The 23509-nt window shown below is 46.7% G+C and overlaps 1 protein-coding gene across 3 annotated transcripts in view; it reads left to right on the top strand.

The window, feature by feature from the left end:
• MDGA1 (MAM domain containing glycosylphosphatidylinositol anchor 1) overlaps positions 1 to 23509 on the top strand; it is a 147020-nt gene that overhangs the window by 33625 nt on the left and 89886 nt on the right. For all 3 annotated transcript variants that reach the window (XM_032102726.1, XM_032102725.1, XM_032102727.1), the window contains 2 exons: positions 15035 to 15174; positions 17941 to 18115. In XM_032102726.1, the coding sequence (XP_031958617.1) occupies positions 15035 to 15174; positions 17941 to 18115 (315 nt within the window). The remainder of the gene's footprint in view (positions 1 to 15034; positions 15175 to 17940; positions 18116 to 23509) is intronic.

Below are 23509 nucleotides of genomic sequence, written 5' to 3'. Positions count from 1 at the left end.
CAGGCATCAACGCAGAAAGCACATAGCTGATAACAGCCTTTTGTTCCCCACCTTTTAGGATATAATCAAACAGGGAGAGGAGTTTGGAGGCATGGTGGTTGTAATATGTGACTGAGTGGCTCATCTTTGGGTGTTCAGCAGCATGCATACTTCTTGGCCTGTGGAAGGAGCAGCAGTCCTGGTTGTACCCATTGCAGGAGCGAGGCATGACTTGGTTTTTTTTCTGTCCCAGCCAGTTTCTGAAGTTCTAACTAAGGCTAACTTTTGTCGCTCCAGATGAAGATTAGCAAAAGTGGTTTGCAAGGCTCAAATGGTTCTTGGTCATTTACCCAAAATTTATAACAAGCAAACTTTCATCACATCGGGCTTCAAAATGCCCCAAGACAGGTGTGCTGCCTGTCTCAGCTAAACTGTTTCACAGTCCCTGTCAGCCATCAGTCTGGTGGACTGGTGGAGAGGTATGCTCCTCTGGGGCATAACCAGATCCAGAGTCTTTACCCTTAGTGCAGAATTGGAGCAGACTGAAACTGGGAGCAAAGCTAGATTTGAGAAAGTAAACCAATTCCTTGCCTGATGGGCAGCACAAGGGATTTGCTCTTCCAGGGGATGGAAATCCCAGTAAACGCGTATTTTCAGAAGCTGTGCATCCTTCCCTCTGCAGACATTTTGTCTTTTAAATGGGAAGCCCACTCTCTAGTTTGTGTTCATTTGTCCCAGGGTGCTCTGCAGCAGGCTGGGTTGGTTGAGGTCCTTTAAGAAAAGAGGCTGGTTTTGAGACTTTGCTCTCTGTGCAAGTTTGCATTTCTCTTGTCCCCTTCAGAGACCAAGGGACCATTTTGTTCTCCAAGGGATGGACTGCTCTGTGTCATTCCACGTGCAGCTGAAGGACCAGGAGAGTTCTAAATAAAGTGAAACTTCTTAGTAATATCAAGAAAATATCAAATGGAGCTGAGGATAAGTGATTTCAAAATATACTGAGGTCTTAGCCTGAGCTTGGCCTTGCCTAAGTAGGCCAAAGCTTTTTCCCTTGCAGAAGAGAGCTTGAGAACAGAAGTCTTTAAAGAGCTTTCCTCTTCAGAGATGCTTTGGCTTTGAGGCTGGTGCCTGTCAGCATTTTAGTCTGCCAGAGCTTTATTTCCTTCATGTCAAAGATCATCTTACTTCCTTTGCAAAGCTGTCAGCCAGACCCTGGCTGCTTTGATATGGCTGCGTTAGTCCCCGAGTCCCCTGTTGAACAAGCTGCTCAACAATGTTTGCACAAATGCATGATCTTGGGTAGAGAATTAATCCCTGTTCTTACCCCCTGTGCAGTCAGCCAGCTGAGAAATTATTTTAAACGCTATCCCATGTGGATTAGTGCTTCCCCAATTTCCTCTGCAAGTCTCTGGTGTTTCAGATGATCTTTTGACTCTGCACAGATGCAGAGTAATAAATTCATAACTTGGCTTTGTGGAACTTTTGCTCCTAAGTTCATTGCTGTTCGTCTCTCACCGGGGAACAGCCAAGCTATCATCAGCCTGCCTCTCTTCTCCTTCCCCGTGTTTCAGTTGTAATCAGATTTTTTTTTTTTTGCAAAACTCTTTGCTAGTCCATTTTCATTTTTCCTTTTTCCCCCCTCTTTTTCCCCCAGTCTGATTGATTGAGCTGCTGCAGCTGTTTGTCAGAATGAACTCCATCAATATAGCCAGGATGTGGCAATGCCAGAGTTACTCTTCTTTTGCAGGGTTTGGGGGATGCTCCTGAGGCCAACACCTGGCACTTGTGGTTGAGGAGAGCTCTTTATAGTAATGATCCAAAGTCCATCCCATTTGCCTTCCAGTAGCGTGTTAGTTAATCATGTGTCTATCCAGAATGTGGCCCCATCTTACTGGGAACAGCTGCAGGTGGAAGGGAGACTGCTGTTATGATCCCACTTCTCACACAAAAATAATGTTATGATACACCAAACTAATGTTAGGGTCTGATGATTACAAGATGCCTCTGCCCAAATTAAGGTGCAAATGAGACCATATGCCGAAGGCAATAGTACGGATTTTAGTTAACAGTAAATGTGAGGTAGAGAGAAAGATAGAAAGGGGGAGGGAGGAGGGGGCCAGCGAGGATATTAGCGAGACAGACACATTATAGTCACCACCACATGGGTTCCTGCTGGTCTTTTTGCTGGTGGGAGTCCCCAGGTGTTCTTCTGGAGGTACCACTTTTATACAGTCCAAGCCACAGGTATCCAGGAGGCTTATGTGCCATTCTCACAACTTGGAATGGCATGTCTCTAAGCAGCTGCTTCCTTTTTCTCAAAGTTTGCCATGATGGGAGTTTTTGTCCAGATAGGCTGCCCAGATCTGCCTCACCAGGCCTGGCATCTTCCTGTTGTTGCCATCTGCACTTTTCTGCCAGTATGCACAGTGGAATTTTGTCCATTGTGCCAATTCCAAACCTTTCATCTCCATGTAGGCCTGAAATTAACACCCTTGTGTTTGCCATCTGAGCCTGTTGTGGGGGCTTATCTTAAGGAAACTTCCTTCTTTGGCAGTGCTCTGAGACAAGTTAACTGCACTCTTTAAGTCCTGACAGCTACAGAAGGCCGAAAGTGGTAGCTCAGTACTGAAGAGGCTGGAAGTGAACTTGTGTTTTACTGCCTCTGAAAATGCCTGGAGATGCCACTTGTCCACTGGGCATTTACACCCTTATCACCTCCCAAGCCTCCAGAGCAACAATCAACAGAAAATTGGAGTAAGGAGTGCCTGCCCAGGAGAGGCAGTGTGGCCAGATGTGCTGCACAGCTGGAGAGGAGTAGATGGCTAATCTATTAAAGGGAAACAATGCAAACTCTTGTTGCGGTGTCAGGAGTATTTCAGTGCATGAGCCACATGTGGTAGATGCTCCCTGTGCAGAGCCCTACTGAGGCAAGGAGGGGTTCCCCATGTTCTGCCAAAGTGATGGACGGGGATAACCAGAGTCCAAGAGGGTTGTAAAAGACCTTCTAGATTTTGTGTGCAAGGGGAGATAAAGTAGTGGCTCCTGCACCCAAATTTCGCCACCTTAAAGTCAGTCATAAAAGTAAAATGGGCTGAGTCTCAGATGTGCACCACTGCCCTCTCCTGTGTGCGTAGGGGGATGCTGGTTGTGAACAAGGCTGATGTTGCACACCCCTATCACTTCTGGACAGAAGGATCAGTGCTCTGCCCTCTCCCACGATCCTCAAGTCCTTCGGTGCCTTTGCATGTGAGGACACCCTTTGACATGATGTCCTGCCTGGCAGCTTCAGAGCAGTGGCTCCCGTGTTTCATTGAAATGCCCCTAGCAGATCCAGCAGTAAGGATGAACTCAACTTTGCACATAAACTGGGAATTTGATATTTTTCTTACACGTGAAAAATGCAGCTTACCCTCTACAGATTTACAGTGCATACTCCTCCCTCAAAGAATGAATTTACACAGAATTTGCAAGTGAATATATTAATTGACTTGAATTAAGATTAATTTTTTTTTCTAAGTATCCTCAGTAAGGAATTTAGTGTTTGTCAGTCTGTTTCTTTGTCTGGAATTAATAATGTAATAACACAGGCTCTTCAAATGTGGCATGTAATTAGAATTCATTGAAATCTTATGTCTAGGCTAAATTTGAAGAAAATAGGCTGTAATTAAACAAAGTTATTAACAGTTTCTATATCTAATTATTGTGACTGTGTGATTCTCCTCTGGGTTAGGTGGGAAATCATTATCCCAAACTCAAACCAATTGAGGACTTCAAATGAGCACTAATTCAGGGAGGAGGTATGCACAGTTAAAACAACCCAAATAATACCGAGTCTTTTGAGTTATGGTGACTCACACCAGCAACATTATGACTAAGATGTATTACTGCCATTGGCTCCAGCTGAGATGGAACTGAGGTTTAAAGATACCATGTATTTTCCCTCTTATTCTGAACCCTTGGCATAATGAGCAGAAGAGAAATGAGTGCTCCCTTACCCTGCTATATATGGGATTTTTTTTTCCCAGTGTAATATTCAATTAATTTCCTGAATAAGCTGTTCTCACCCCAGGGAATAATTACAAGATTTCTGTGCTGTTTGTAACTCTTCAAGTAGCTGTGTGCTACCTTTTAGCTCTGTTTTCACCTGGATGCAGGTCTTGCAATGATGTAGCAGAAGGCTTCTGCATCCACATCTGCAACATGTTAGATGGGTTCTGGCACTTCTTGTGGGGAAGAGTTTTCATTCTACCCTCTGCCCTTCCTTCCACTCCCCTGTGTCTTTATTAGGAGAAGAGGAGAAGGCAGAGAAAACAGAGAGTTGACAGAGATGAATACGCTCTATGAATCAAAGCTTCTGGAAATGCTTCTGTGGGTTGGTTACCTTCCTAGTGAAAGTAGGAGACTTGTACAAAATTTCCATTGAACTATCCTTTTCCATCCCTAGAAAAATGCCAAGGAACTTGGACAAGAGTATTTTAAATGGCGTCTATCTAGCACTCCTTTGTTGCCTATTTTGCTACAGCTAATTAAAAGAGAAAAGCCTTTTAATATTTAAGCACCATTAACTTGGCTGAATTATTAAATGTCAATTTGCATTATGTGCATAAAAGGATCAATAAACAAAGGAAATAAAGCAATGGAGGTGGCTGGGGTTAGAGAGATGTCAGTTCCTCTTATTGGAACCAGAGGGAATTGCTCTCTTGTCTGCCAGTTTGTGGTTGTTAATTATTGGTACTTGAGAGGGAAAGAACCAGGGACTTTCTAGGACTCTGCACACCAAAGGCACTGCAGGGATGTAAAAGATGCTGTCAAGATAAAACATTACATGGCTTGATTTCCAGGAGTGTCACTCAGCCCCTGTTGCCTCAGTTCTGTTGACAATTTGCTGGCATTTGCTTTCAATGCTCTCTCTCTTCCTTTCGGGTGGAGCTTGGCCTTTGCATTGTAGACTGGAATTAGGCATGGATTGATCCCTGGCTGTGCTTTAGGCTTTTTGCCCAACAATCACAGAGTGCAACAGCAGCACTTCCCCACTTAGCAGCACTGCTTGGGGGATAAAAGCTTCAGTGCTTTGTGAGGGCCTGCATTGGAACTCATTCAAGCACAAAGGCCTCTTTCCACTGAGGGGCTGTATCACAAGCAGCCTCCATGTATCATCACCAGCACCCATCTCCAATCCTTGATCTTGCTGGGAGCAGATAGGTACCCGGCAGAGGGGTGCCAAGTCTCTGTGGTCCCCATGGTCCTTGGCATCCCTGCCAGGTTTGCCAGTGAGTGGTTGTGCTGGGGTTGGTGCCATGGTTGCCTGTCCTGTCCCACCAAGTGGCTTGGAGCTGAGAGCAGATCTTGTGCTTTGATCCCCTGGGTGGTGACTTTGCTGCAGGGAACCTGGGCTGTATGTGGGATGTGCACTGCTGTTCCTAGAGCTTTGGATGGAGACAAGTATCTGCTGCCCACCATTTTTCAGTAGTAAAATTGGGGTTTAGATAGTCGAATTAGGGGTAGCATTTGAACTTCCAGCTCTTTCTATGTTTTGTTCTAAATAGGCTTTCAGTGAAATTTTATTTCAGTCTTTTTCTTGTGGCTCTTACCACCCTCTCCTGCTCTCATTTGCCTGTCCCCCCCTCCTGCCCTTTGTTTCACAGTTGAAATAGCCTTTTGCTTTCTGTGGAAGATGGGGATAGCAGTAGGTAAACATGGCCATTTGTTGAATCTTTCCTCTCCTGCGTGAAGAGATTGTTTGCACTGCCATCATGGCGTGATTGCCCTCACATCCCCAGCTCACTCTGAGCTGTCTGGATGGGGCTCTGGAAGCAGTGGAGCTGTGACAGGTGAGGATTTTGCATTGACTCGGTTCCTGAGCCAATGCTCAGCTTCACAGACAGGCTTTGTGGTCTGCACAGAGTTCTGTGCCTCTGCAGAAACTTTCCTGGCAGTGGTGGAGCTGCTTTGGTCACGTACACAGGGAGGCCTCCAGGAGAGCTGGGGCACTAGGTAGTCAATGCCTTGCTCTGCTACCCTATGTCTGCACACCCCCTCTCTGGGGTCAGCAGCCCTGAGAATACATCATCCCCTTTGGCTCTCCATGTAGAGAGCAGTCCTCTCCTCTGACAGCTCTTCTCTGACAGTCCTTCTCCTGCCCACCAGCCTCCAGTCTCCACCTCAGCACTGAAGAATTTGGGCCTCAGGGTTTAGCATTTAGCGTCAGCTGGAGTTCCATGGAAATGCTCCTATTCTTACTCGATTTCTGATAGCGTGCTTTGATTTCATACTGGTTTGGTTTTTGTTCTATTTCTTTTCTTGCTGTTTTTAGTATACCTGGGAGTTTGAATTCGTTTCTCTTCCTGTGTTTCCAGAGCAGGTTTTATCATGTGGGTGTGACTCTGGTGGAGCCTTCACCAGCAAAGTCTGGAGCATTTCCCTTGTGTCCCACTAGCTGGGGAACCCAGTTTGAAACCACTACCTCTGCTTTGCCTTATTTTTCATGATTCAGGAATAATAGCTGTCATCTGATATTTTTTTCTGGTTTTGATATGAAAAGGAGACTGTAGTTATTCATTGATTGGAGTTCATGCACCTTTGCTGCTAATCTAGTCAACAGATGATTAGCAAATTGACTTTTTTTCCCCATTTTGAAGGACTGAAGTGTGTGTGTTGTGCTCTCCTTTCATCTCCTATGTCAAATGATCCAGCCATGAAACAACAGCTGAGTTTCAAAGTACTCTGGTTTAAAGATCTGTGCACATGGACCTCTTTGTTGAAGAGTCACTGTTGTACCAAAGGCATTCAAAGTATAAAAAGGGGAAAAAAAGCAGAAGAAGCAGCACCAGTGGGGGCTTTGGAAATGAGCTGATCTTGAATTCAAGGGAGAGAGGGTGAAACCCTTGGGACCATTCAAACAAAGTCCATTTGCCTGCACAAGTTATTAGCAGCAGATGGTGGGGACATCGCCTGTTGGACTTTGCTCCCAGTGCTGGCAAGCTGCATCATGGCTGTGGAAGGCATTTTTCCTGTCTGAGTGGGGATATGCAGCTTCAGTGTCTCCTGCATGTCACGACAGAGAGGCAAAAAAGAGAGAGCAGAAGTGTGAGTTGCATCTCCATCTGAGCTGGCCTTGGCTCTCTGGTGAGGTGGCTATTCAGAGGCCCCTAGGGATGGGCACAGTGAAAGCTGAGAACAAAGGCCAGAGGGTCTGCAGTCTTTCGGGGTGCCTGTAGCTGTTCATTGCCCTTCAGAGGGTGGTGGGTGCATGGAGCAGCTGGAGATTGGCTCAGGGGACTGGAAACCTGGCGGGAGTTTGCATAAAGGAGACAAATAATCAAATCTACCAAGGAGCCTGGTGCTCGCCTGTCCTGCAATATTCACCTGTTCCTACAGCACATGGGTCGGATAAACAAGTGTCTGTGCTGCCCATGTCCAGTTGAGTTCCTCTCTTTGTAGCCCTTTTTTCTCTGACTAGATTATTTCATGTTTGGGTATTTTACAAGTTGACAAACAAATCATTCTGTTAGTGTCTGTATCTTCTAGAATAGAGGATGATTTCTCCCCCAGGCTGCTTGCCTCATCTGTGTTTTCCCCTAAAATGCTCAGGAGATTTAAGTAGCAACCAGACAAGAAATTTGCAATATTTTGAGCACTCAGCTTGGCAGGATCTCCTCACCCAAGTGTGGCTCTGTGTCTCATTGGGTTTTGCACCAAGACTTAGAGATACAGCTCAGACTCTGTAGCTGGCATAGGGGGAAGTGGGTTGGGAGAGATGATAAAGTCTCTTTAGGGCCATTATGAGACAGGCATGCTTTTTTCATTTCCCAGCCAAAGCTGGAATCTTCCAGGACAGTGTTGCTGAGGTGCAGGCTCTGACTGCCACTGTATCTGGAGCCCCTAAAGGTTTGAAGACAAGCTACTTCATATTGCCAGCATTGAGTTGTCTATAGAAATTCCACTCAGGCATAAGAGTTAGGCAGTAATGCAGAGTTTGTGCCACAATGCTCTGTGTGTGTAACATCTGTCACTTGATTCTCACCAAACAAAGTTGCTGATCAATTTTACTCTGCTCCTTAGCACCCTGCAGTTAGGTGGACCTATGTAAGAATATTTTGGGAATATCTAGGAAAGCTAATGAGCTGCTGCAGGCAGTGGAGTTGGGGATTGAGGTGATCAGTGATGATCTGGTAACTGATGCTCTAGTAAAGTACATGATCCTGCTTTGGTTTTAAGTTGAACGATGGTCTCTGGAGCAGGTGTTGCAGTTGCTGGGGGGTGTACCTGCTATTCATGACATCTCACATGATTTTGTTGCTGGCATTTTTCTAAAAGAAAAAAAATTGTAGAGGTGCTTCAAGGAAGTGACATTGATTAAGCAAAAAGTTATTTTAAGACTGTGGAAATCATTTGGCTGAGCTTTGCAAAAAGAAACTGTTTCTGGAGATGCAATCAGACAGAGATGTAAAGACACAGTCTTGGTCTCCTCCAAGTGAAAAAAAATCCCATGCTATTTCTAGTGGCAAAGATTCGTGCTCTGTGATTACTTTCCACAACTCTGTCATTTCTCTGTGCACTTCTCCTTGAAAATTGTATTTTTTTCTTCTTGCTCAAGGGTTACTGTGAAGTGTTGTGTGGGGTCAGACATGGTTCTTTGCATATCTTGTGAGTGGCTGTGTTTCTTTTGTGGGTGAATGGATGTTTGTGTTTTAATCATGATCAGTATACAAACACCAAAGGACTCAGAGACATTTTGCTACTGAAATATAATGTGTTCCCTGCTGCAAATTTAGGCCAGGTGTACAGTAAGCAGATTTTTTTTTTTTTTTATCATATGAGGTTTTGGCTGCAGTGAAAACACCGGGGCATGAGAGCAAAAGAACCTCAGTGGAGATCTGTCTTGTTTGGGGTTGTAACCCTTAGTGTCAGCAGGCAGGGAGGTCTTCCAGATGTCTTTTCGTTTAGGACAGTACTGTGGTAGCACAGAACTGCCTAGGCAGCACATGATGTTGGAAGAGTCAACAGAAGGAGTTTGGGTGAGACAGAAGTCTAAGGAGTGGGAGGAGACCCAGGACCATGGATACGCTTTGATCCTCAGCTGTCCCTGGGCCTTCTGCATTGCCTCTCTCTGTGCTAAGGGACCAGCCTGGCCTTGTGTTAAAAGCAGGAGTTTAATCAGACTGAACTGTACCAAGCATCTCCCATGGGGGAAATTCCCTGCAGGCTCCTTTTGCTGTTGCACTGGGCAAAGAGGCTGTGAGGGGCTGAGCTGAGGAGGAGGAGGCCCCTGAACAAGCAGCCAGGGAATGTATTTGGAAAGTGGTGGTGGCATTTGGTTTGGAAAATAGGCTCCCCTGGGCAGGCTGCACAAAGACATCCAACGCCTGAGCTTGGTTACACCTGCCCGCTGCCACCTCCTCTCCCTCTGTTCTTGTGCTGGTCTTAACTGCTGACTGATGGGCATGGCTGGTTTTTCTTCAGCCATTAATACAATATTGATCCACAGCCCTGCTGACAGTGTTAATGGACACTGATTGTATATTATTATTTCCATAATTGTCCTCAAGCTGGAGTGAATTCTCCTTTTCAAATGGCCCATTGACATCATGCCCTGCATTGTGGGCTGGATCTGGTCTGGTTAATTTGTTTTGTCTAAAGTTTCAGCAAAGCCTGTGGTCTTCATCCCTAGTGGAGCAATCAATGAGACCAGCTGAGCAGTGCTGGAGCACACATCAAGGCAGTTTCCATCCCCTCCCAGAGGAGGGTGTTTTGTTTGGCTGTCAGGATGCTGCCCCTGCAGACCCTTCCCGTCGTACCAGACCTTCCTTGCTGCTGACGACTGTTGCTAGCACGTCTCTTCCCTTCACGCGTGCACTGGCTTTCCCTTGTGCTCTGCTGGGGGGACATGACCCCTTCCTCACGGGTCTCCATGTTGGTGTGCCCCTGCTCACCGAGCAGGTCTGTGCATTGCATGAACAGGCGGGATAAAACGCTGACTCCAGCAGCGACTTCGAGGCCTGAGCTGCCCCTTGGGTGTTCTGCTGTGCATGGTCTGCAACTCACAGCGCTGCAGGGCAGTTCCTGGAGAGGCAGTCACTAACAATGTCTCTTCAGCAAGAAATGCCACGTGGATTTCCTGAGTGAAATGCTTATTCAACCCCCCCGTGGTCCATACATACCATGTGTTTTCCCATTTCTGGGAACTCCCTTCCAGATGCATCTGTTACATGCTACTTGCTCAGGATGGGAAGGGTGAGGAAAGGGGACAGAAAGGTTCTTAAGAGGTTTAAGCAGCAGATTAGCATCTGATGCCCTCCTTTTTGTTCAAGTGTAACTATGTAGTGTGAGTCCGGGGAGCCTGTGAACAGGAATGGGAAGGACCTTGGCTTCTTTGCCTAGGGTGTGTATAGAAGAGGCTGAATTACAACTGCACCAGCTGCATGGAAGATCATTGCTTGCCTTGCAAAGCAGGGTGGTAGATTCAGGCTGAGGAAGAGGAAAGCTCAAGGTGCAGCTTCCCTCTCTCCCTATCCTGGAGGAGGAAGGTAGCAGAGGTGGGTGGATTCAGTGCCCCTGTGCGTTCAGCAGCAGGTACTGGCCCAGCAGCTTTGGAGATAAATGCTCTTCATCCTTGAGCCGTCAGCAGGACATGCAGATGGCAGGGGTAGTGGTGGGACAGAGTCAAACAGTGATGGCTGCTGTTAGGGTGCTGGGAAGGCAGCAGGGAAGTGCAGTAGGTGCTGAGCTGCAAAATGGGGGAGCAGCTGCCCCTGTGGGTGCTGACAGTGACTGAGGGAGTGCCAGTGCAGTATCTGTCACTCACCACCCTCTCTGTGAAGGAGCTCTCATCACTGTCATTTTACTGATGGGATCTGAGCTTCGAGAAGATGAATGGCTAGACCTGTGAAGCAAATACAGATGACTCAGTCCTCTCCAAAAGACCGTTTCTCTCTCCTTTTCTACGTTTCCATGTTATTAGCAACCTCTAAGCACCAAGAGTCTCGTAAACTTTCCAGGTTATGGTAATAACAACATTGTACAGTACACTGCACTGGGAATAAAGTTATTTTATCCACTTCAATTTCCTTTTGTTTTAATGTGTAAATATATCAAGCAAAAGCATAGTAGGAAATCTTGATGCAGAGGCCAAATGCATTACAGTCCAGCTGTTTTCTGAGGAAGGGCCTAATGCTGCAGGTTCATACTCAGAGTTTTTTCCCTTCTAAAGCATCTGAAATTTAACATTTGGCTGGCCTAGTTTCTCTGGAGGGCTTTGTATTGAGAACCTTCTCTAAGTTGATCTCTTACCTGAAAGTGGAATAAAAGTGATGATACATCTGTCCTTCAAAATTCTGGGAAAAATGGGAGGGGAGTAATCTGTCCCTTCTTCCCCCATAGAGACCATCAGGGATCTTCCTTGGACTTCTGTTTTGGGGTTTGCTAGCCTGAGGTGAGGGATTCTGCCCCAGAAGGACTCAACAGGGGAGATTGTCTCTGTGCAAGGGTTGTTCTGTGTGGAGCACTGTTGAGAATGGCTGGGGTTACTCTTTCATCTCCAGCCCTTCTTTTCCTTCCTGAGGGCCTTCTGTGAAACTGTTACTCTGACAGGCATGTTCCTGCCGTCCTGTTGTGCTGGCAGTGTGCAAACTGTCTGCATGCTGAAATCCTCCAAGAGACCTGGGATGATGTCAAACATTAATATTCTTTCTGTTCAAGCACATTAAAAGTGCAATTAATCCTCACAGTCTCTCTGCCCATCTGTAATACAGCATGAGGTGACTTTCCCAGCCTTTGTGTGCTGTGGCAGGCTGAGCTTGGAACAGAGACGTTCCCAAATCTCATCTTGTGATTTAATGCAGTCCCCAAAGAACAAATTTAATGCAGTCCCCAAAGAACTTGTGATTTAATGCTCAGCCCCCACCTACTAATATCAAGTTGTAACCAAACCAGAGGCAGTGTCTCAGGCTCCTGTGCCATCTACCTGAGTGCTTTTCTTTCCAAGACAATGCCAAGCTTTCTGAGTTTCCTTCTGAGACATCTGGTTCAAGTGGGGTTTAAGACATGAAAAACAGTGGCTGTTCTGCTGCATAGCTGGTGCTGTTATTGCCAGAGAGCTGTTACAGCTTAAGCAGTGGGGATTCCCTGAAAGTGATGTCCCTTTCCAATGATTTAGCTGAAGGGTGTTAGTGATGGTGACACAAGCAAGTTCAGACACCTGTGAACAAAGCTTGCTTGTAAGTTTCACTACAGCTCAGTGTATTCAGGGAGAATTTGGGAGCAGAGGACAAAATTATGACCCAGGGTTTTATCCCCAGAGCTGTCGTTTTGTTGTAGTCTAGTGCCATATAAGGATTAGTTTAAATAATGTTTCTCTCAAACTCAAAGTTACGCCAGCGAATTACCCCAAGGTATTTTGGCACCAGAATAGTTGCAGAAAAGCCTTCTAATCCTATACCACTATACCTAATGATTTTGCTGTGGAAGTTACCCATGTGGAAATGCCTCTGGACAAGCGGTAAAACAGGGTTACACAACACAGGTGAAATAATGAAAGTGGAATAGACAAAGGGAAGAGTAAAAGTTTCAATGCTTACTTTGTATACCATATGGGGTACAGCAGTGCAACTTAAGAGCAACATTTAACTGGGAGCTAGAACTGCAGATAAATATTCCGATTCTCTGTGGGGTGTCTGGAAATTAGTTTTTATAGCAAGGTCATGTTTGCAAAGGGAGAATAGAGACACCAGCTGGCAAAGGCAGACCAGAGACTGTGAAGAGAGGTTACCAGAGCTTTGCTGCTTCAGGGTGCCAGGACCCTGCTGAAATGCAGGCAGGACAGTTTGGAGATTGGAGGAATGTGGCATAGGATGGAAAGGGGCAGAGTTTCTCTTTTAGTCAGCAGAGATTGATAAGCATCACAGCCTGTGTCTCAGCCCTGTAAGTGGTGCTCTGCAGTATACGTGGGCTAAAGGTGTCATGGCAGATCTGCAGGAAACTGATCTGAGGACTGAAACAGCACAAGAGGCTGTCATTTGGAATAAGGTATATTAGCAAAGGTTATGTAGACTTCTGAATTCCTCCTCTGCAACTGTTGGCTTGGCAAGCATTCGTGATGTCTTTTCCTGATAAATCATTATTTTAATTAATGTATTTAGTCCATACATGTATGTGTGTACAAACACACAGATGTGTGTAAGCATATATACAGGTTTGTGCTTTCTCCTGGGTTCAACAAGACTCTCTGCCATCCAGGCAGGGGAAGGTCACTCATGTGCTCAGTTGTATCAATGAAGTCTTAACAGTCAGTTTTGGCATTCCATGATGCCCAAGCAATGGCAGGAATCTTGAGAGGCCTGCAGAAGGGGAAGACAGGAGAGGCTGGGGAATTTGTCCATGTTTGTGCCATCATATTATTCAAATAGACATGTTGCTTCTGTTTGTCAACAGTTTGGACAGTAATAATGATTTTAACGAAGTGCCACCATGCTGGAAAGACAGACGAGATGGAAAACGAGAGAGTAGCTTGCTGTATGTGCAGTGCTGCTGCCTGGGTGTTGGGTGGCCATGGCAGGCTGTAAAGCCTCAGCAGCAAGAGCAGAGCCCTGTGTCCACTCCCGTGTCCCTACTGCTTGGCCAGTGCATTGTGGTGACACAAGTACATAAAGGCTGATCTCAAAGGCAGATCTTCTCCATTGCCCGAGCCCAGCCTGTCCAACCGTCTGTACTGCTGGTGGATTAAACCAGATAAAATCCAAGCACTTCTCTTGCCTGGGTGATTTGGTCTACAGCATTTTGGTCATGCCAAAAGAATGAAAATAATTTTTTAAAAGGTAGTCCTTGAAGCTCAACTAAACTTGAGGAAAAAGTGGGTGCTTGGTTCAGCTTTAACAGGTTGTGCAAAATTTATTCTTGCCTAGGAAGGCTCTCTAAGTCTCATTGCTTTAAAGCCTTTGATCGTTTCCTCACTGGTTTGTTCATTTTTGTTATATTCCACTAATGGGAGCTAGAGCCAGAGTCACCTGAAAGCATTCTAGAAAGCTGGTTAAGTATCCCACAGGACTGTCAGTGAGACACCAACTCTTAGACACGTTTGTGGGTTTCTCTGTTTCTTGAAGTGCAACTGGAGTTTCCCCCTCAAACAGGCTCAGGTGTCCTGTTGGGCTGCACAGTCACCTTCAATGCACCTCAGCCACTTCTCTGATGACACAAACGCTTTGGAGTAGGGAGCCAAAGGCTGTTTGCACAGAACTTCAGAGCTGAGGCATTTTTCTTTATAAAATCCTGTTCTACTAGAGCTTGTCTCTTCCTGCTTGTCATCAGGGCTGCAGTGGGATATAGGTGCTGTTTGGTGGTGTGGCATTTTATAACTTTGTTTTGAGAACTTTCTTTCTAGGTACTTTTTCACCCATTTTCCTGGCTGAACTGGCAGTAATTGGTCTCCATTTGCAGCTGTAGGTGGAGAATCCCTACAGATTATGGGGTCCTCTGGTCCTGCAGAGGCTGTTTCCTCTGGCTCAGGGCCGAGACAGGCTGCTATTTAATATGGGAAAGACTTGTTTTTCCTGCAGTGTGTGCTATGCCTGTTCTAGGGATGTGTGCTAATAGCTGTACAGAGCTTCAGGGCCCTTTCTGGCTCCGCTCAGTAGTTATCCCAGCCCCCTGCAAGGTAAATCATAGTAATCAGGCTTATTTTAGACAGCCATAGAGCAGTTGTGATTTGACCAAGTCCCTGCTATAGCTGCTTGCACATACTCTTCTCTAGGGGAGACGACAGCAGGAAATTTTTAGTCCTCAACCTGTGCGGGAGGGTCCACCCCAAAAAAACCTCCATATTCTGCTTTTCAGTATCTAGAGCTGCTCATCCCAACGGCACCAAAGGTTTTAAAATAGTAGTTGATATCAGTCACCCAGGAAATGGGGAAAATTGCTTAATAATATATCCCCTAAGACCTCCGTGACTCATTGCCAGAACTGCCTGGCTCTTCCTCTCTGTAGCTCTGAAGCCACCCTGGGCAGTGGGCATAAGGAGATGGAGTACTGGCCCTTTCCCTCTTTACCTCTTCTTTCCTCTCCACAGCTCCTGCTCAGGCCCAAATCATCCATGCTGGGCAAGCGTGCGTGGTGAAGGAAGACAACATCAGTGAACGCGTTTACACAATTCGGGAGGGGGACACGCTGGTCCTGCAGTGTCTGGTCACAGGACACCCCCGGCCACAGGTAAGCCTTCGGTCTTGCCAGTCACCCCTGCTCCCCACAGCACTTGTTTGTAGTCTCCACATAGTGGAGAACTGTGGGCAGTGGGGTGTCCAGCTTTCTCCTACATGTTGGACTCAGGCGGGGATGCCCCCTTTTGCAAGCACTTAGCTTGTTAAGCTGTGAAGCATTTAAGCTCACTTTCATGGAAAACAGTCCACAAAGCTTTGCAGAAGCTTACAAAGACCTTTTACTTGTCTTCAGTATGTGAAGTCCCTCCAAAAACTGAAAGTCTGAACAGAAATCATTATACAATGCACCCTCAAATCTTTAACCCTCTTAGTACAAAGTAGAAACAGCCTAGAAAAGGCTTCCCACATGTGCTTGCCTTTAGAGTTGGTCCTTCATGGTCCATCAGTCTCTCAAGCTTCTCTGGATGTACAGCCAAGGGCACAATGCTCAGGGGAGTTTGGGAAGTTGTTGGTAGCGCCCTTCACTGAGCCCCGTGCAGAGCCTGCTGGTCATTGCTTTGTGGCCACTGAGCAGAGGCAGATTCAGACTTGCAGCACTGGACACATCCATGCTGTGGTCAAAGACACAGTCCAGTGGGGAGATACAAAGCTGAGCTTGGCTAATGGTTGCAGTCCTTACTTTGGGTGCCCAGAGGCTTGCACAGCTTCAAGCCCGTGCAGCCACCTCAGCACCCTTCAGATACTCAAGCTGGGCAGTTCAGTGTTAGAGTGGATGTGTCCGTAGAGGTACTGGACCAGAGCATAGGTCTGCCAGCTCTGAGACAGAGCGTGGTAGGAACAGCAGCTGGTGCACACTGCGAGGCTGGATGTGCCACAATACACTCAAGGGAGCCACATATAATATGTGTCTTGGTCCCCTTCCTCAATCCTGCCGAAGGTATTTGTGGAGAGAAGCCATGAATCTGCTTATGCCAGTTAGTGTCTCTGTGGACTTGCTTGTGAAGAGCTACTTGGCAAAGAGGTGATGACAAAGGCAAAGATTTGAAATGGTTTTTCCATCAAAAGAATATCCTGGAAACAATAAAAAGAAAATTACCTGAGCCAAGTCAGCAAAAACAACCAGCCTAGGCTTGTGACAGTGATGGACAAATGATACCTGTGTGCATCAGAAATGGGGAATTTGGTAGCAGTGGCCTAAGGTTGCTGAATGTGTGGAAAGGTCCTGGCAGGTTGTAGGGATTTGAGCCTGAGTAGCTAGAGAGATTTCTGGAGCAGAGCCTGTTGCAGACAGCGGGCTAGTGGGCAGCACTCTGGCTTGTCATTGCCCAGATCTCCACGGGGGACATCAGAGCCTGGAACCAGGCATGACCAGGGAGACCGGAACCTGCACATATAAAATGTGGCATGCATCCTATTTCTGCCCTCCCTCCTAATGGATAGATTTCTTCCCCAGCTAAGCTCTTATCCTAACCTTTGTTTAATCTTCTCTTTCTCTTTCTATCAGCCAGTCATTAAAGCATGAAAATGTGGCCAAAATACTAAAATGAGATTGTGATTGAAAAGATTAAAGAGCTGGCTGAAGTGTCCTTCAAAACAGGAGACTCCAAGAATCTTGGGGCCCTCAGACAATTTCATAAGCCTACAAAGGCTGAATAAATCCATGGTCAATAGCTCTGAAAATCTGCTCAGCCTGGTGCTCTGGGAATGAGATGTAGGCACCCCTGCTCCTTCTAGAGCATCAGTACCAATCAGGTGAAGGCAGTGAGCTTTAGGCAAAGTCTGGCAGAGTGGTCAAGGTATTTGGCTCATCTTATCTATGGCCAATGCTGAATGAAAGTCTCTTTTTTTATGCTGGCTGATCTCAGTCCCAAAATCTAGATTGTCACCAGAGTAGGAGGCTGGTGGTCAGCAGCCTTTAGAAGGGAGGTTGCAGACATAGAAAACCAATGGGCTGAGAAAAGTTGTCTTTCTCTTTCATTGTCTGGAGTGCACAAAACAAGGGGGAAGCTTGTACTGCCACTGCAAGGGCTGTACCTCATTGCAGATATAAGAGTAACCCTCCAGTCTTTGGGATTGCTGCCTTCTTGCCACCATTCACCATGAAATATCATGCAGCTCCGTTGCCCCTGCAAGCCAGGACCTTAAGACATGTAACATAAGGACAAAGAGATGAAAAGATGGCTTGAAATCTGAAGGGATTTTTTTATTTTCTTTTTCTGTATCTTTAGAAACAGAGGAAAAGCTTGTGTACTGCCAAAGGATGACTTACAAAAATAAAATACACAGGGGTTCCCAGTGGGAAAGGGGCAAGAGTCAGATAGCAACTGCATTTTTTCACTCATGGAAAAGCAAAAAGCAGAAATAGCCTTGCTGTCCAGAAAAAGATGAGTGTGGACTGCACTAAAAGCTCTGTAGCTGTGAGCTGATGTCTGCTGTAGCATCATGGCCTACCAGCCACATGGGGTCTCAAGGCTGAATGCTGAAAGTCCTGTGCTGTGCAGATAGTGGAGTAAAACTGAGCAAGCTGCTAGGTTTACAGAATCAGAGCAGGAGTGGTAAACATGCAGTGTGTGTCTGCGTGAAGTGAGGGGTTTTCCTGGGCTCTTGGACATGGGGATTGGTGATGGACCAGAATCAGCACCTGGCCTGCTGAGACATCCTGAGATCAGTAGTTGAGCTTTGCGAAGTCTAGTGGTGCTGTAGGACCTCTATGGAAGTAGCTAGGGAGGGGGGGGAAGAGCAACAAAGGGAGCTCTGCTGAATCTTGGGATCTCTATTTTGTGTCCCTGATTTCATTTCTCTCGTTCTTCTCCGGCAGGTGAGATGGACCAAAACTGCTGGCAGCGCGTCGGACAAATTCCAAGAGACGTCAGTGCTTAACGAGACCCTTCGGATTGAGAAGATCCAAAGGCTGCAGGGGGGCCGCTATTACTGTAAAGCAGAAAATGGGGTTGGGGTCCCTGCCATCAAGTCCATTCGAGTAGATGTGCAGTGTAAGTCGTTTAGCGGCAACCCAGACCTTCCCACAGTTCTACTGCATGTCTCTGCCTTGCTGCGGGGCCAGCAGGGAGCTGCATTGCCCTAGGACCACGTGCACCTGACTCGGGAGCAGAGGGACTGGTGTGGTCTCCCCAGTGGTCTTTTTTGCCTAGGAGATTAGATCCATCCCTGATAAGCATAGCTCTGCTGTCCTTGTGAGTCATTCTTAGCTAGGTGCTGTGGTGTCTGTCATTGACAGGGTTCCCTAGCACTTGTCTGGGATGTAGCATTGTGGGTGGCTTCTGCTTTCTTTGTCTTCATTTTGAAGCTGACAGTGCTTGAAGCAAGCAATATTTCTTGAAGTTGGTAGTGTCCCAGATGCTGGGGGCATTCCTGAAACCAGTGTCCTGCTCCCAGCATTGCTACTTCTGTAGCATGGTGGAAACAGCCAAAAATTCTGGAATGCAGCTGAGGAGGCTGAGCTGTGATAGGGTGAACGTGAAGGTGACTCAACATTTCCCTGGCTGGTCATAGTGCCCATCCTTCTTGAGTCCTGGACATGCTGCTAGTGGCTTTCCACCTTGGGCTTCAAGTTTTGAGGGTTTCTCTTAATGTTTTTTTCTTGGATTTAATGTTTATTCTTGGACTGCTGTGGTCAAAAGGGAGGGAAATTAAACTTATGCCGTAAGTCCCCTATGGGAGAAATTCAAGATTTAATATCTAGGCAACTTGTGAAGAGATTTGCACTCTTGGAGAAGATTACCATTATATTGTCCTTGACTATACACTATTCCAATTTTCTCCAGGCCAACTAACAACAAATACCTATTATATCATATTATCTGAGAAGGCAAGAGGCTGATACTAAAAAGTTGTAAGGTATGATAAAGCAGCTGAATCTGTCCCTTAACCTGTCATGAGCTGTTCTTATGTTCCCTCTAGCAAGAAGGTCCTTCCTTCTGAGCTGAGGGGCACTGTGGTTATCTGTCAGTGGAACAACCTCCAGGCTTCAAAATCCCAGTACATGCCTGGAGTCTGGGCAGACCTTCTTGCTGACAGCAACTGCTGCCTAACTGCTTCCTTTTAGTCCTGCTGTCCAGCCCAGCTGTGGTGTGACTCTCATAAAATGTGCCACAGACTTGGGCATCCTTAGGTTTTGGCAGGTTCACGATCCACAGTCATATTGTATGGCTGGGAGTAGCTCCCATCTCTGTTCCTTCCTTGCCCTACCCTTTATTGGAGTAGTGTAGTGTGGGCACCTTCCTACCTAGGCTGTGGAAATGGATTGCTTCAACAGCAGCCACTGTGGATAGGATGAGTGTTTTGTTCATTGGCATTGCATCACTTTGTTTAGAGAAGTTCTGACACCCACCCTAGATCTGCTTGGCTTCTCTGCCTGTTTCTTCTCCTACATGCAGTGGAGGCATATGATAACTCTCCATTGCAAAGGATACTTGCTTTTGTCAAGCCTCAGTGTGACACCTTGCCAGGGCCTGTGTGTCTAGGAACAGGAATGTGCCATGAATCTCCTCATGCCCTGAGGGTGCTCCCGTGGTGCAGGCTGGAGCTAGAGTGATGTAGTGTCCTGTGGTCCCTCATGCAGCTCTGACCTGTAGAACTATGGGGCTAATGGGGTGGCCAAGGGCTTTCTCATACTAACATCTACTCTGCAGATGGACTTGGTACTGCACCTCTGTTCTGCTCACTCAGTTTTTGGGGAGGAGAGACTATTTTCTGCTAGTATTTGCAGTAGGTACAAGGGAACACATGGGAAAAGCCACAGTTTTTGTTGAACGCTCACCCAGGCAACCTTCAGCTGAATGAACCAGAATTTGAAAACAAATCCGTTCTTTTCCTGCATCCCATTTTGTAGTTAGAGGTAAGTAATCACCCTCATGTGTACCTTGGTGTCCTTGACAGCTGCTGCTAGTCCTCAGTCATACTTTTGCTATTCAACAGCGAGGTTGTGCAGAGAGCATCGTTGGTGCCAAGAGGATATTAAACTGGAAACACTAACCCAGGTAGCATGATATTCCTTTGCCCCAAGTGGGCATCAGTGAGGCTTTAAAGTATTGGTTAGATACTGGCAGAGAGGCAGCTGCTGTTCGGAGTATTTCCATGTGGGAGAAAGAGAAAGTAAAGAAAAGAAAACAATGAATGGTTACAAGCTTTTATTGTGCATGAAACATCCCACGTGATCATCTCCATGGGCAGCCTTGGGCCAAATTTATCATTTGAGCAGCTCACTGACATCAGTGGCATTACTTGTACATCAAGGACATACATATTGTCGTAGGTCTTATTTTAGCTTTTCTCAGGAGAGCTAGACCTAGAGCTGACTGCTACAAAAGAAGGCTGAAGGATTCAAAGGAGGAAAGTTTTAGCAACCAAAAAGAAGTTGTTGTTTTCTGTGTGGGGAGTAGTTGGGAGCCAGAAGACTGGGATGGTGAGCTTCTTCTTTGGTAAGTAAGGGAAGTGTTTTACCTGCTGAGAAACAGAGTCTCAGAAGGATGGTAGCTACAGAGTCACTCATGTGAAATTTGAACACATAAAGGAGGGTTAAGGACAAAGAAAGAGGAAAAGAGGAGAGGCTATGCTCAGCATCCTGGTCCAAAAGAATTTGATGTTCAGCCACCCTATGGCCACATGAAGACAGCACTGTATGGAGAGAAGCCCTTTTTTTCCATCTGCATGTTTTTCTTCAGCTGTGAGTGTTTTTTGGTTGGTGGAGTTTTTTTCCTGGGATATTTTTTGTGTCTTGTCATTATTCCACTAATGGCTCTACTCATATCTCTGAGGTATGGTCAAGCAGACAAATTCCAAGTCCCATTACAATTGCTGTCTGCCGAGCATACGACTCATTAAAAGAGGCAAATCCACAAGTTGACACTTGTGATTCAGCAGAGAACATATGTTGTTTGGATGACATGTTAGCAGAAACTCATCCCTGCTTCCCTCTTCCTTACTGGAAGTCAGATCTCCAAACTTAGAAATCTGTAAAAGAAAATATTGTGAAAACTAGGTGGCATGGGAGGGCAGGAGGTGATGAGCACATTGGCGTGTGCAGAGGGCCATGCTGGCAGCACAAGAGGATACTTGGTACAAGTACCTCAGTTTCCCCGCAGCTGAAGATGAGGTCATAACGTTCCTGAAAATACAGACTCCTTTAACTTGAGCTCTAAAGGTGCCTTATAAGACATACTTAAAGACACAGGAACTGATTTCGGTTTTAGAGGGCCAATTCTTGTTGTCTTGGTTTGAAAGACAGCTGTCTGCCAAGGAAGGCAGGAGCCTCTCTTGAAATGAAAAACTCAACCCCCTTCCTGCCAAATTCTACAATTTTGAAATCAAGGGGCTTTTAGGCAAAGATATGGTAAATAGGAATAACAGTTCTTTACTATTATATATCTATATGTGTATAACCAGTCGAACAAACAGCAATAACTCTGGCAGTAAGAGCAAACAATCACAAACCCAGTCCCAGCCTTCTCGGCTCTCAGGCCCTTTCCCCTCGGGTGCAGTTCCGCTCGCAGCCGGCAGGGGCGCTGGCGGCTCTCGGTGAGCAGGGCAGGTGCGATGGTTCCCCCGCGGCTGCAGGGGGCGCTCCGGAGCGAGCTCGGGGAGCAGGCGACACTGGCAGCCTGGGATCCCGGGAAGGGATGGGACAAAGGCTTCAAAAACCCCTGGGCAGCTGATCCCAGTGTCCGGCCGGACCCTCAGGAACAGCAGGCTGGAATGGCAGACTGGAACGGCAGGGACAAGCACAAATCCTGGATGGCAGACAAGATGGATCAAACTCCAGAGCTGCAGCGGGAACCCTGGGAGGTCTCTGCAGGCAGGGTGTGTGGGGCTACGATGTAGCGAAGGCTCGAAGCAATATTGGGGACAGGGCAGCTGCAGCTCGGCTCCCTGCGGGGCAGGGAAAGGCGGGCTTGGGGTCCCAGGGTTTCTCCCTGAGGCACCCAAGCAGATGGTGAAAAGATTCCTCTTTTAGTAAGGTGGGGTGTTAGGGTCCCGGTGCAACAGCTGCTCCAGTGAGCAAGCTCCACTCACGGTAGAAGGAAGGCAGCCGAAAAAGCAGAAGCCTGCAGTGCTGACGAATTCCCTCCACCAGGATGGCAGCCTCTCTCTCTGTCCTAACTCTGAGAACAACCGCCCACACACCCAGGTGAAAGGGAGTAGCCCGTTGGACCCCTCCCGCTGTGGCCAGATCTTTTGTTTCTCCCAAGCACCCAGCAATTTGTCGTCCCGGCAAAATATATGGGAAAAATTCCTCAAGAGGAGAAAGAAAAGAGAAGGGGAACTCCCAAAACCCCAACACTTGTCAAAAGGGATCTTTACATTTAACCTCAGTCTCAAAGTGGTTCTGTGAGGAGAAAGATCCACTGCCTCTGAGGTTTCCCCCATGCTACGGTGATGTTGAAAATTGATACCTGCTGCAACTTCTGAGAAAATCATCCCTTTTCAGCAGGTGGGCAACTGTAGAGGGGCAGTATGCTCTGTGTGGATGGAGAAAATCCTCTCCCTGCAGGGCTATTGCTTCTGTCCTTGCAAGTGTAGCCACTGATAACCATTGATTCAGTCATGGTGGCTGTGTGTCTGGTGCAGGTACAGTAAGGGAATTGAAAGGAGCATCTTTTGTAAAGGGAGAAAACAAAAGAATCTGATCAGTTTAGGGAGGGGTAATGGAGCTGCAGTGAGTAGAAGCTGCTGAAGAAGGACAGTCAATACAGACTTTGAAGAAAATACACAGAGGATATTTAATAGGAAAAGAGAGAAATTATACATACCTATTACAATGTTTTGCATCTCATCTTCCCATGACTCCCCAAGAGATTTGCTCTGTCTAGATGACTTTCCAACTCAGCTCCTTGATCTTGTCCTGATTTCTTACTTTCATTCTTTGTCTTGAAGGTTTGTCATGTCATTTGTATGGACATCTCACAGCGATGAGCTTAGCCCCATGATTTCAGGAGGGATTTGGGAACCAGAAAATGGAGAAATTACGATGGAACAGAGCTTCCTGGGATCCTTCTGAACTCTCACTGAAGTAGAGAGTAGTGATTTTCTGTAGGGGGGGGGGGTGCCATTGAGGAATGTGAGGCACCCCACTGCTCTGAGACACATGGCAGGCAGGTGTTTTTTTGGGGACTGCATAGGGATCTGCAAACCAGAGACTGCTTTCTATTCTCTGAAGGTTTATGTGGGGAGCGGGAGAATTCTGGCTTCTCCTGTTTGTTCCCTTTAGATACTGGTTGTATTACCTGCCCTCAGATCAACTCTTAAATCAGCAGTTGTCATCAGCCAAACATGTGGGATCTTTCCCTCTCCTCAGTGGTACCTGGAGCATCATCTGCTCTGCAGGCTGTACATGCAGACCAAGCTTTGCTAACAATGGCTGCGACCCT

This window comes from Corvus moneduloides, chromosome 3 (genome assembly GCF_009650955.1).
Source record: "Corvus moneduloides isolate bCorMon1 chromosome 3, bCorMon1.pri, whole genome shotgun sequence".
NCBI classification, from domain to species: Eukaryota; Metazoa; Chordata; class Aves; order Passeriformes; family Corvidae; genus Corvus; species Corvus moneduloides.
Note: the sequence above shows the minus strand (reverse complement) of the source record. Positions and strands in the feature narration are given on the sequence as shown.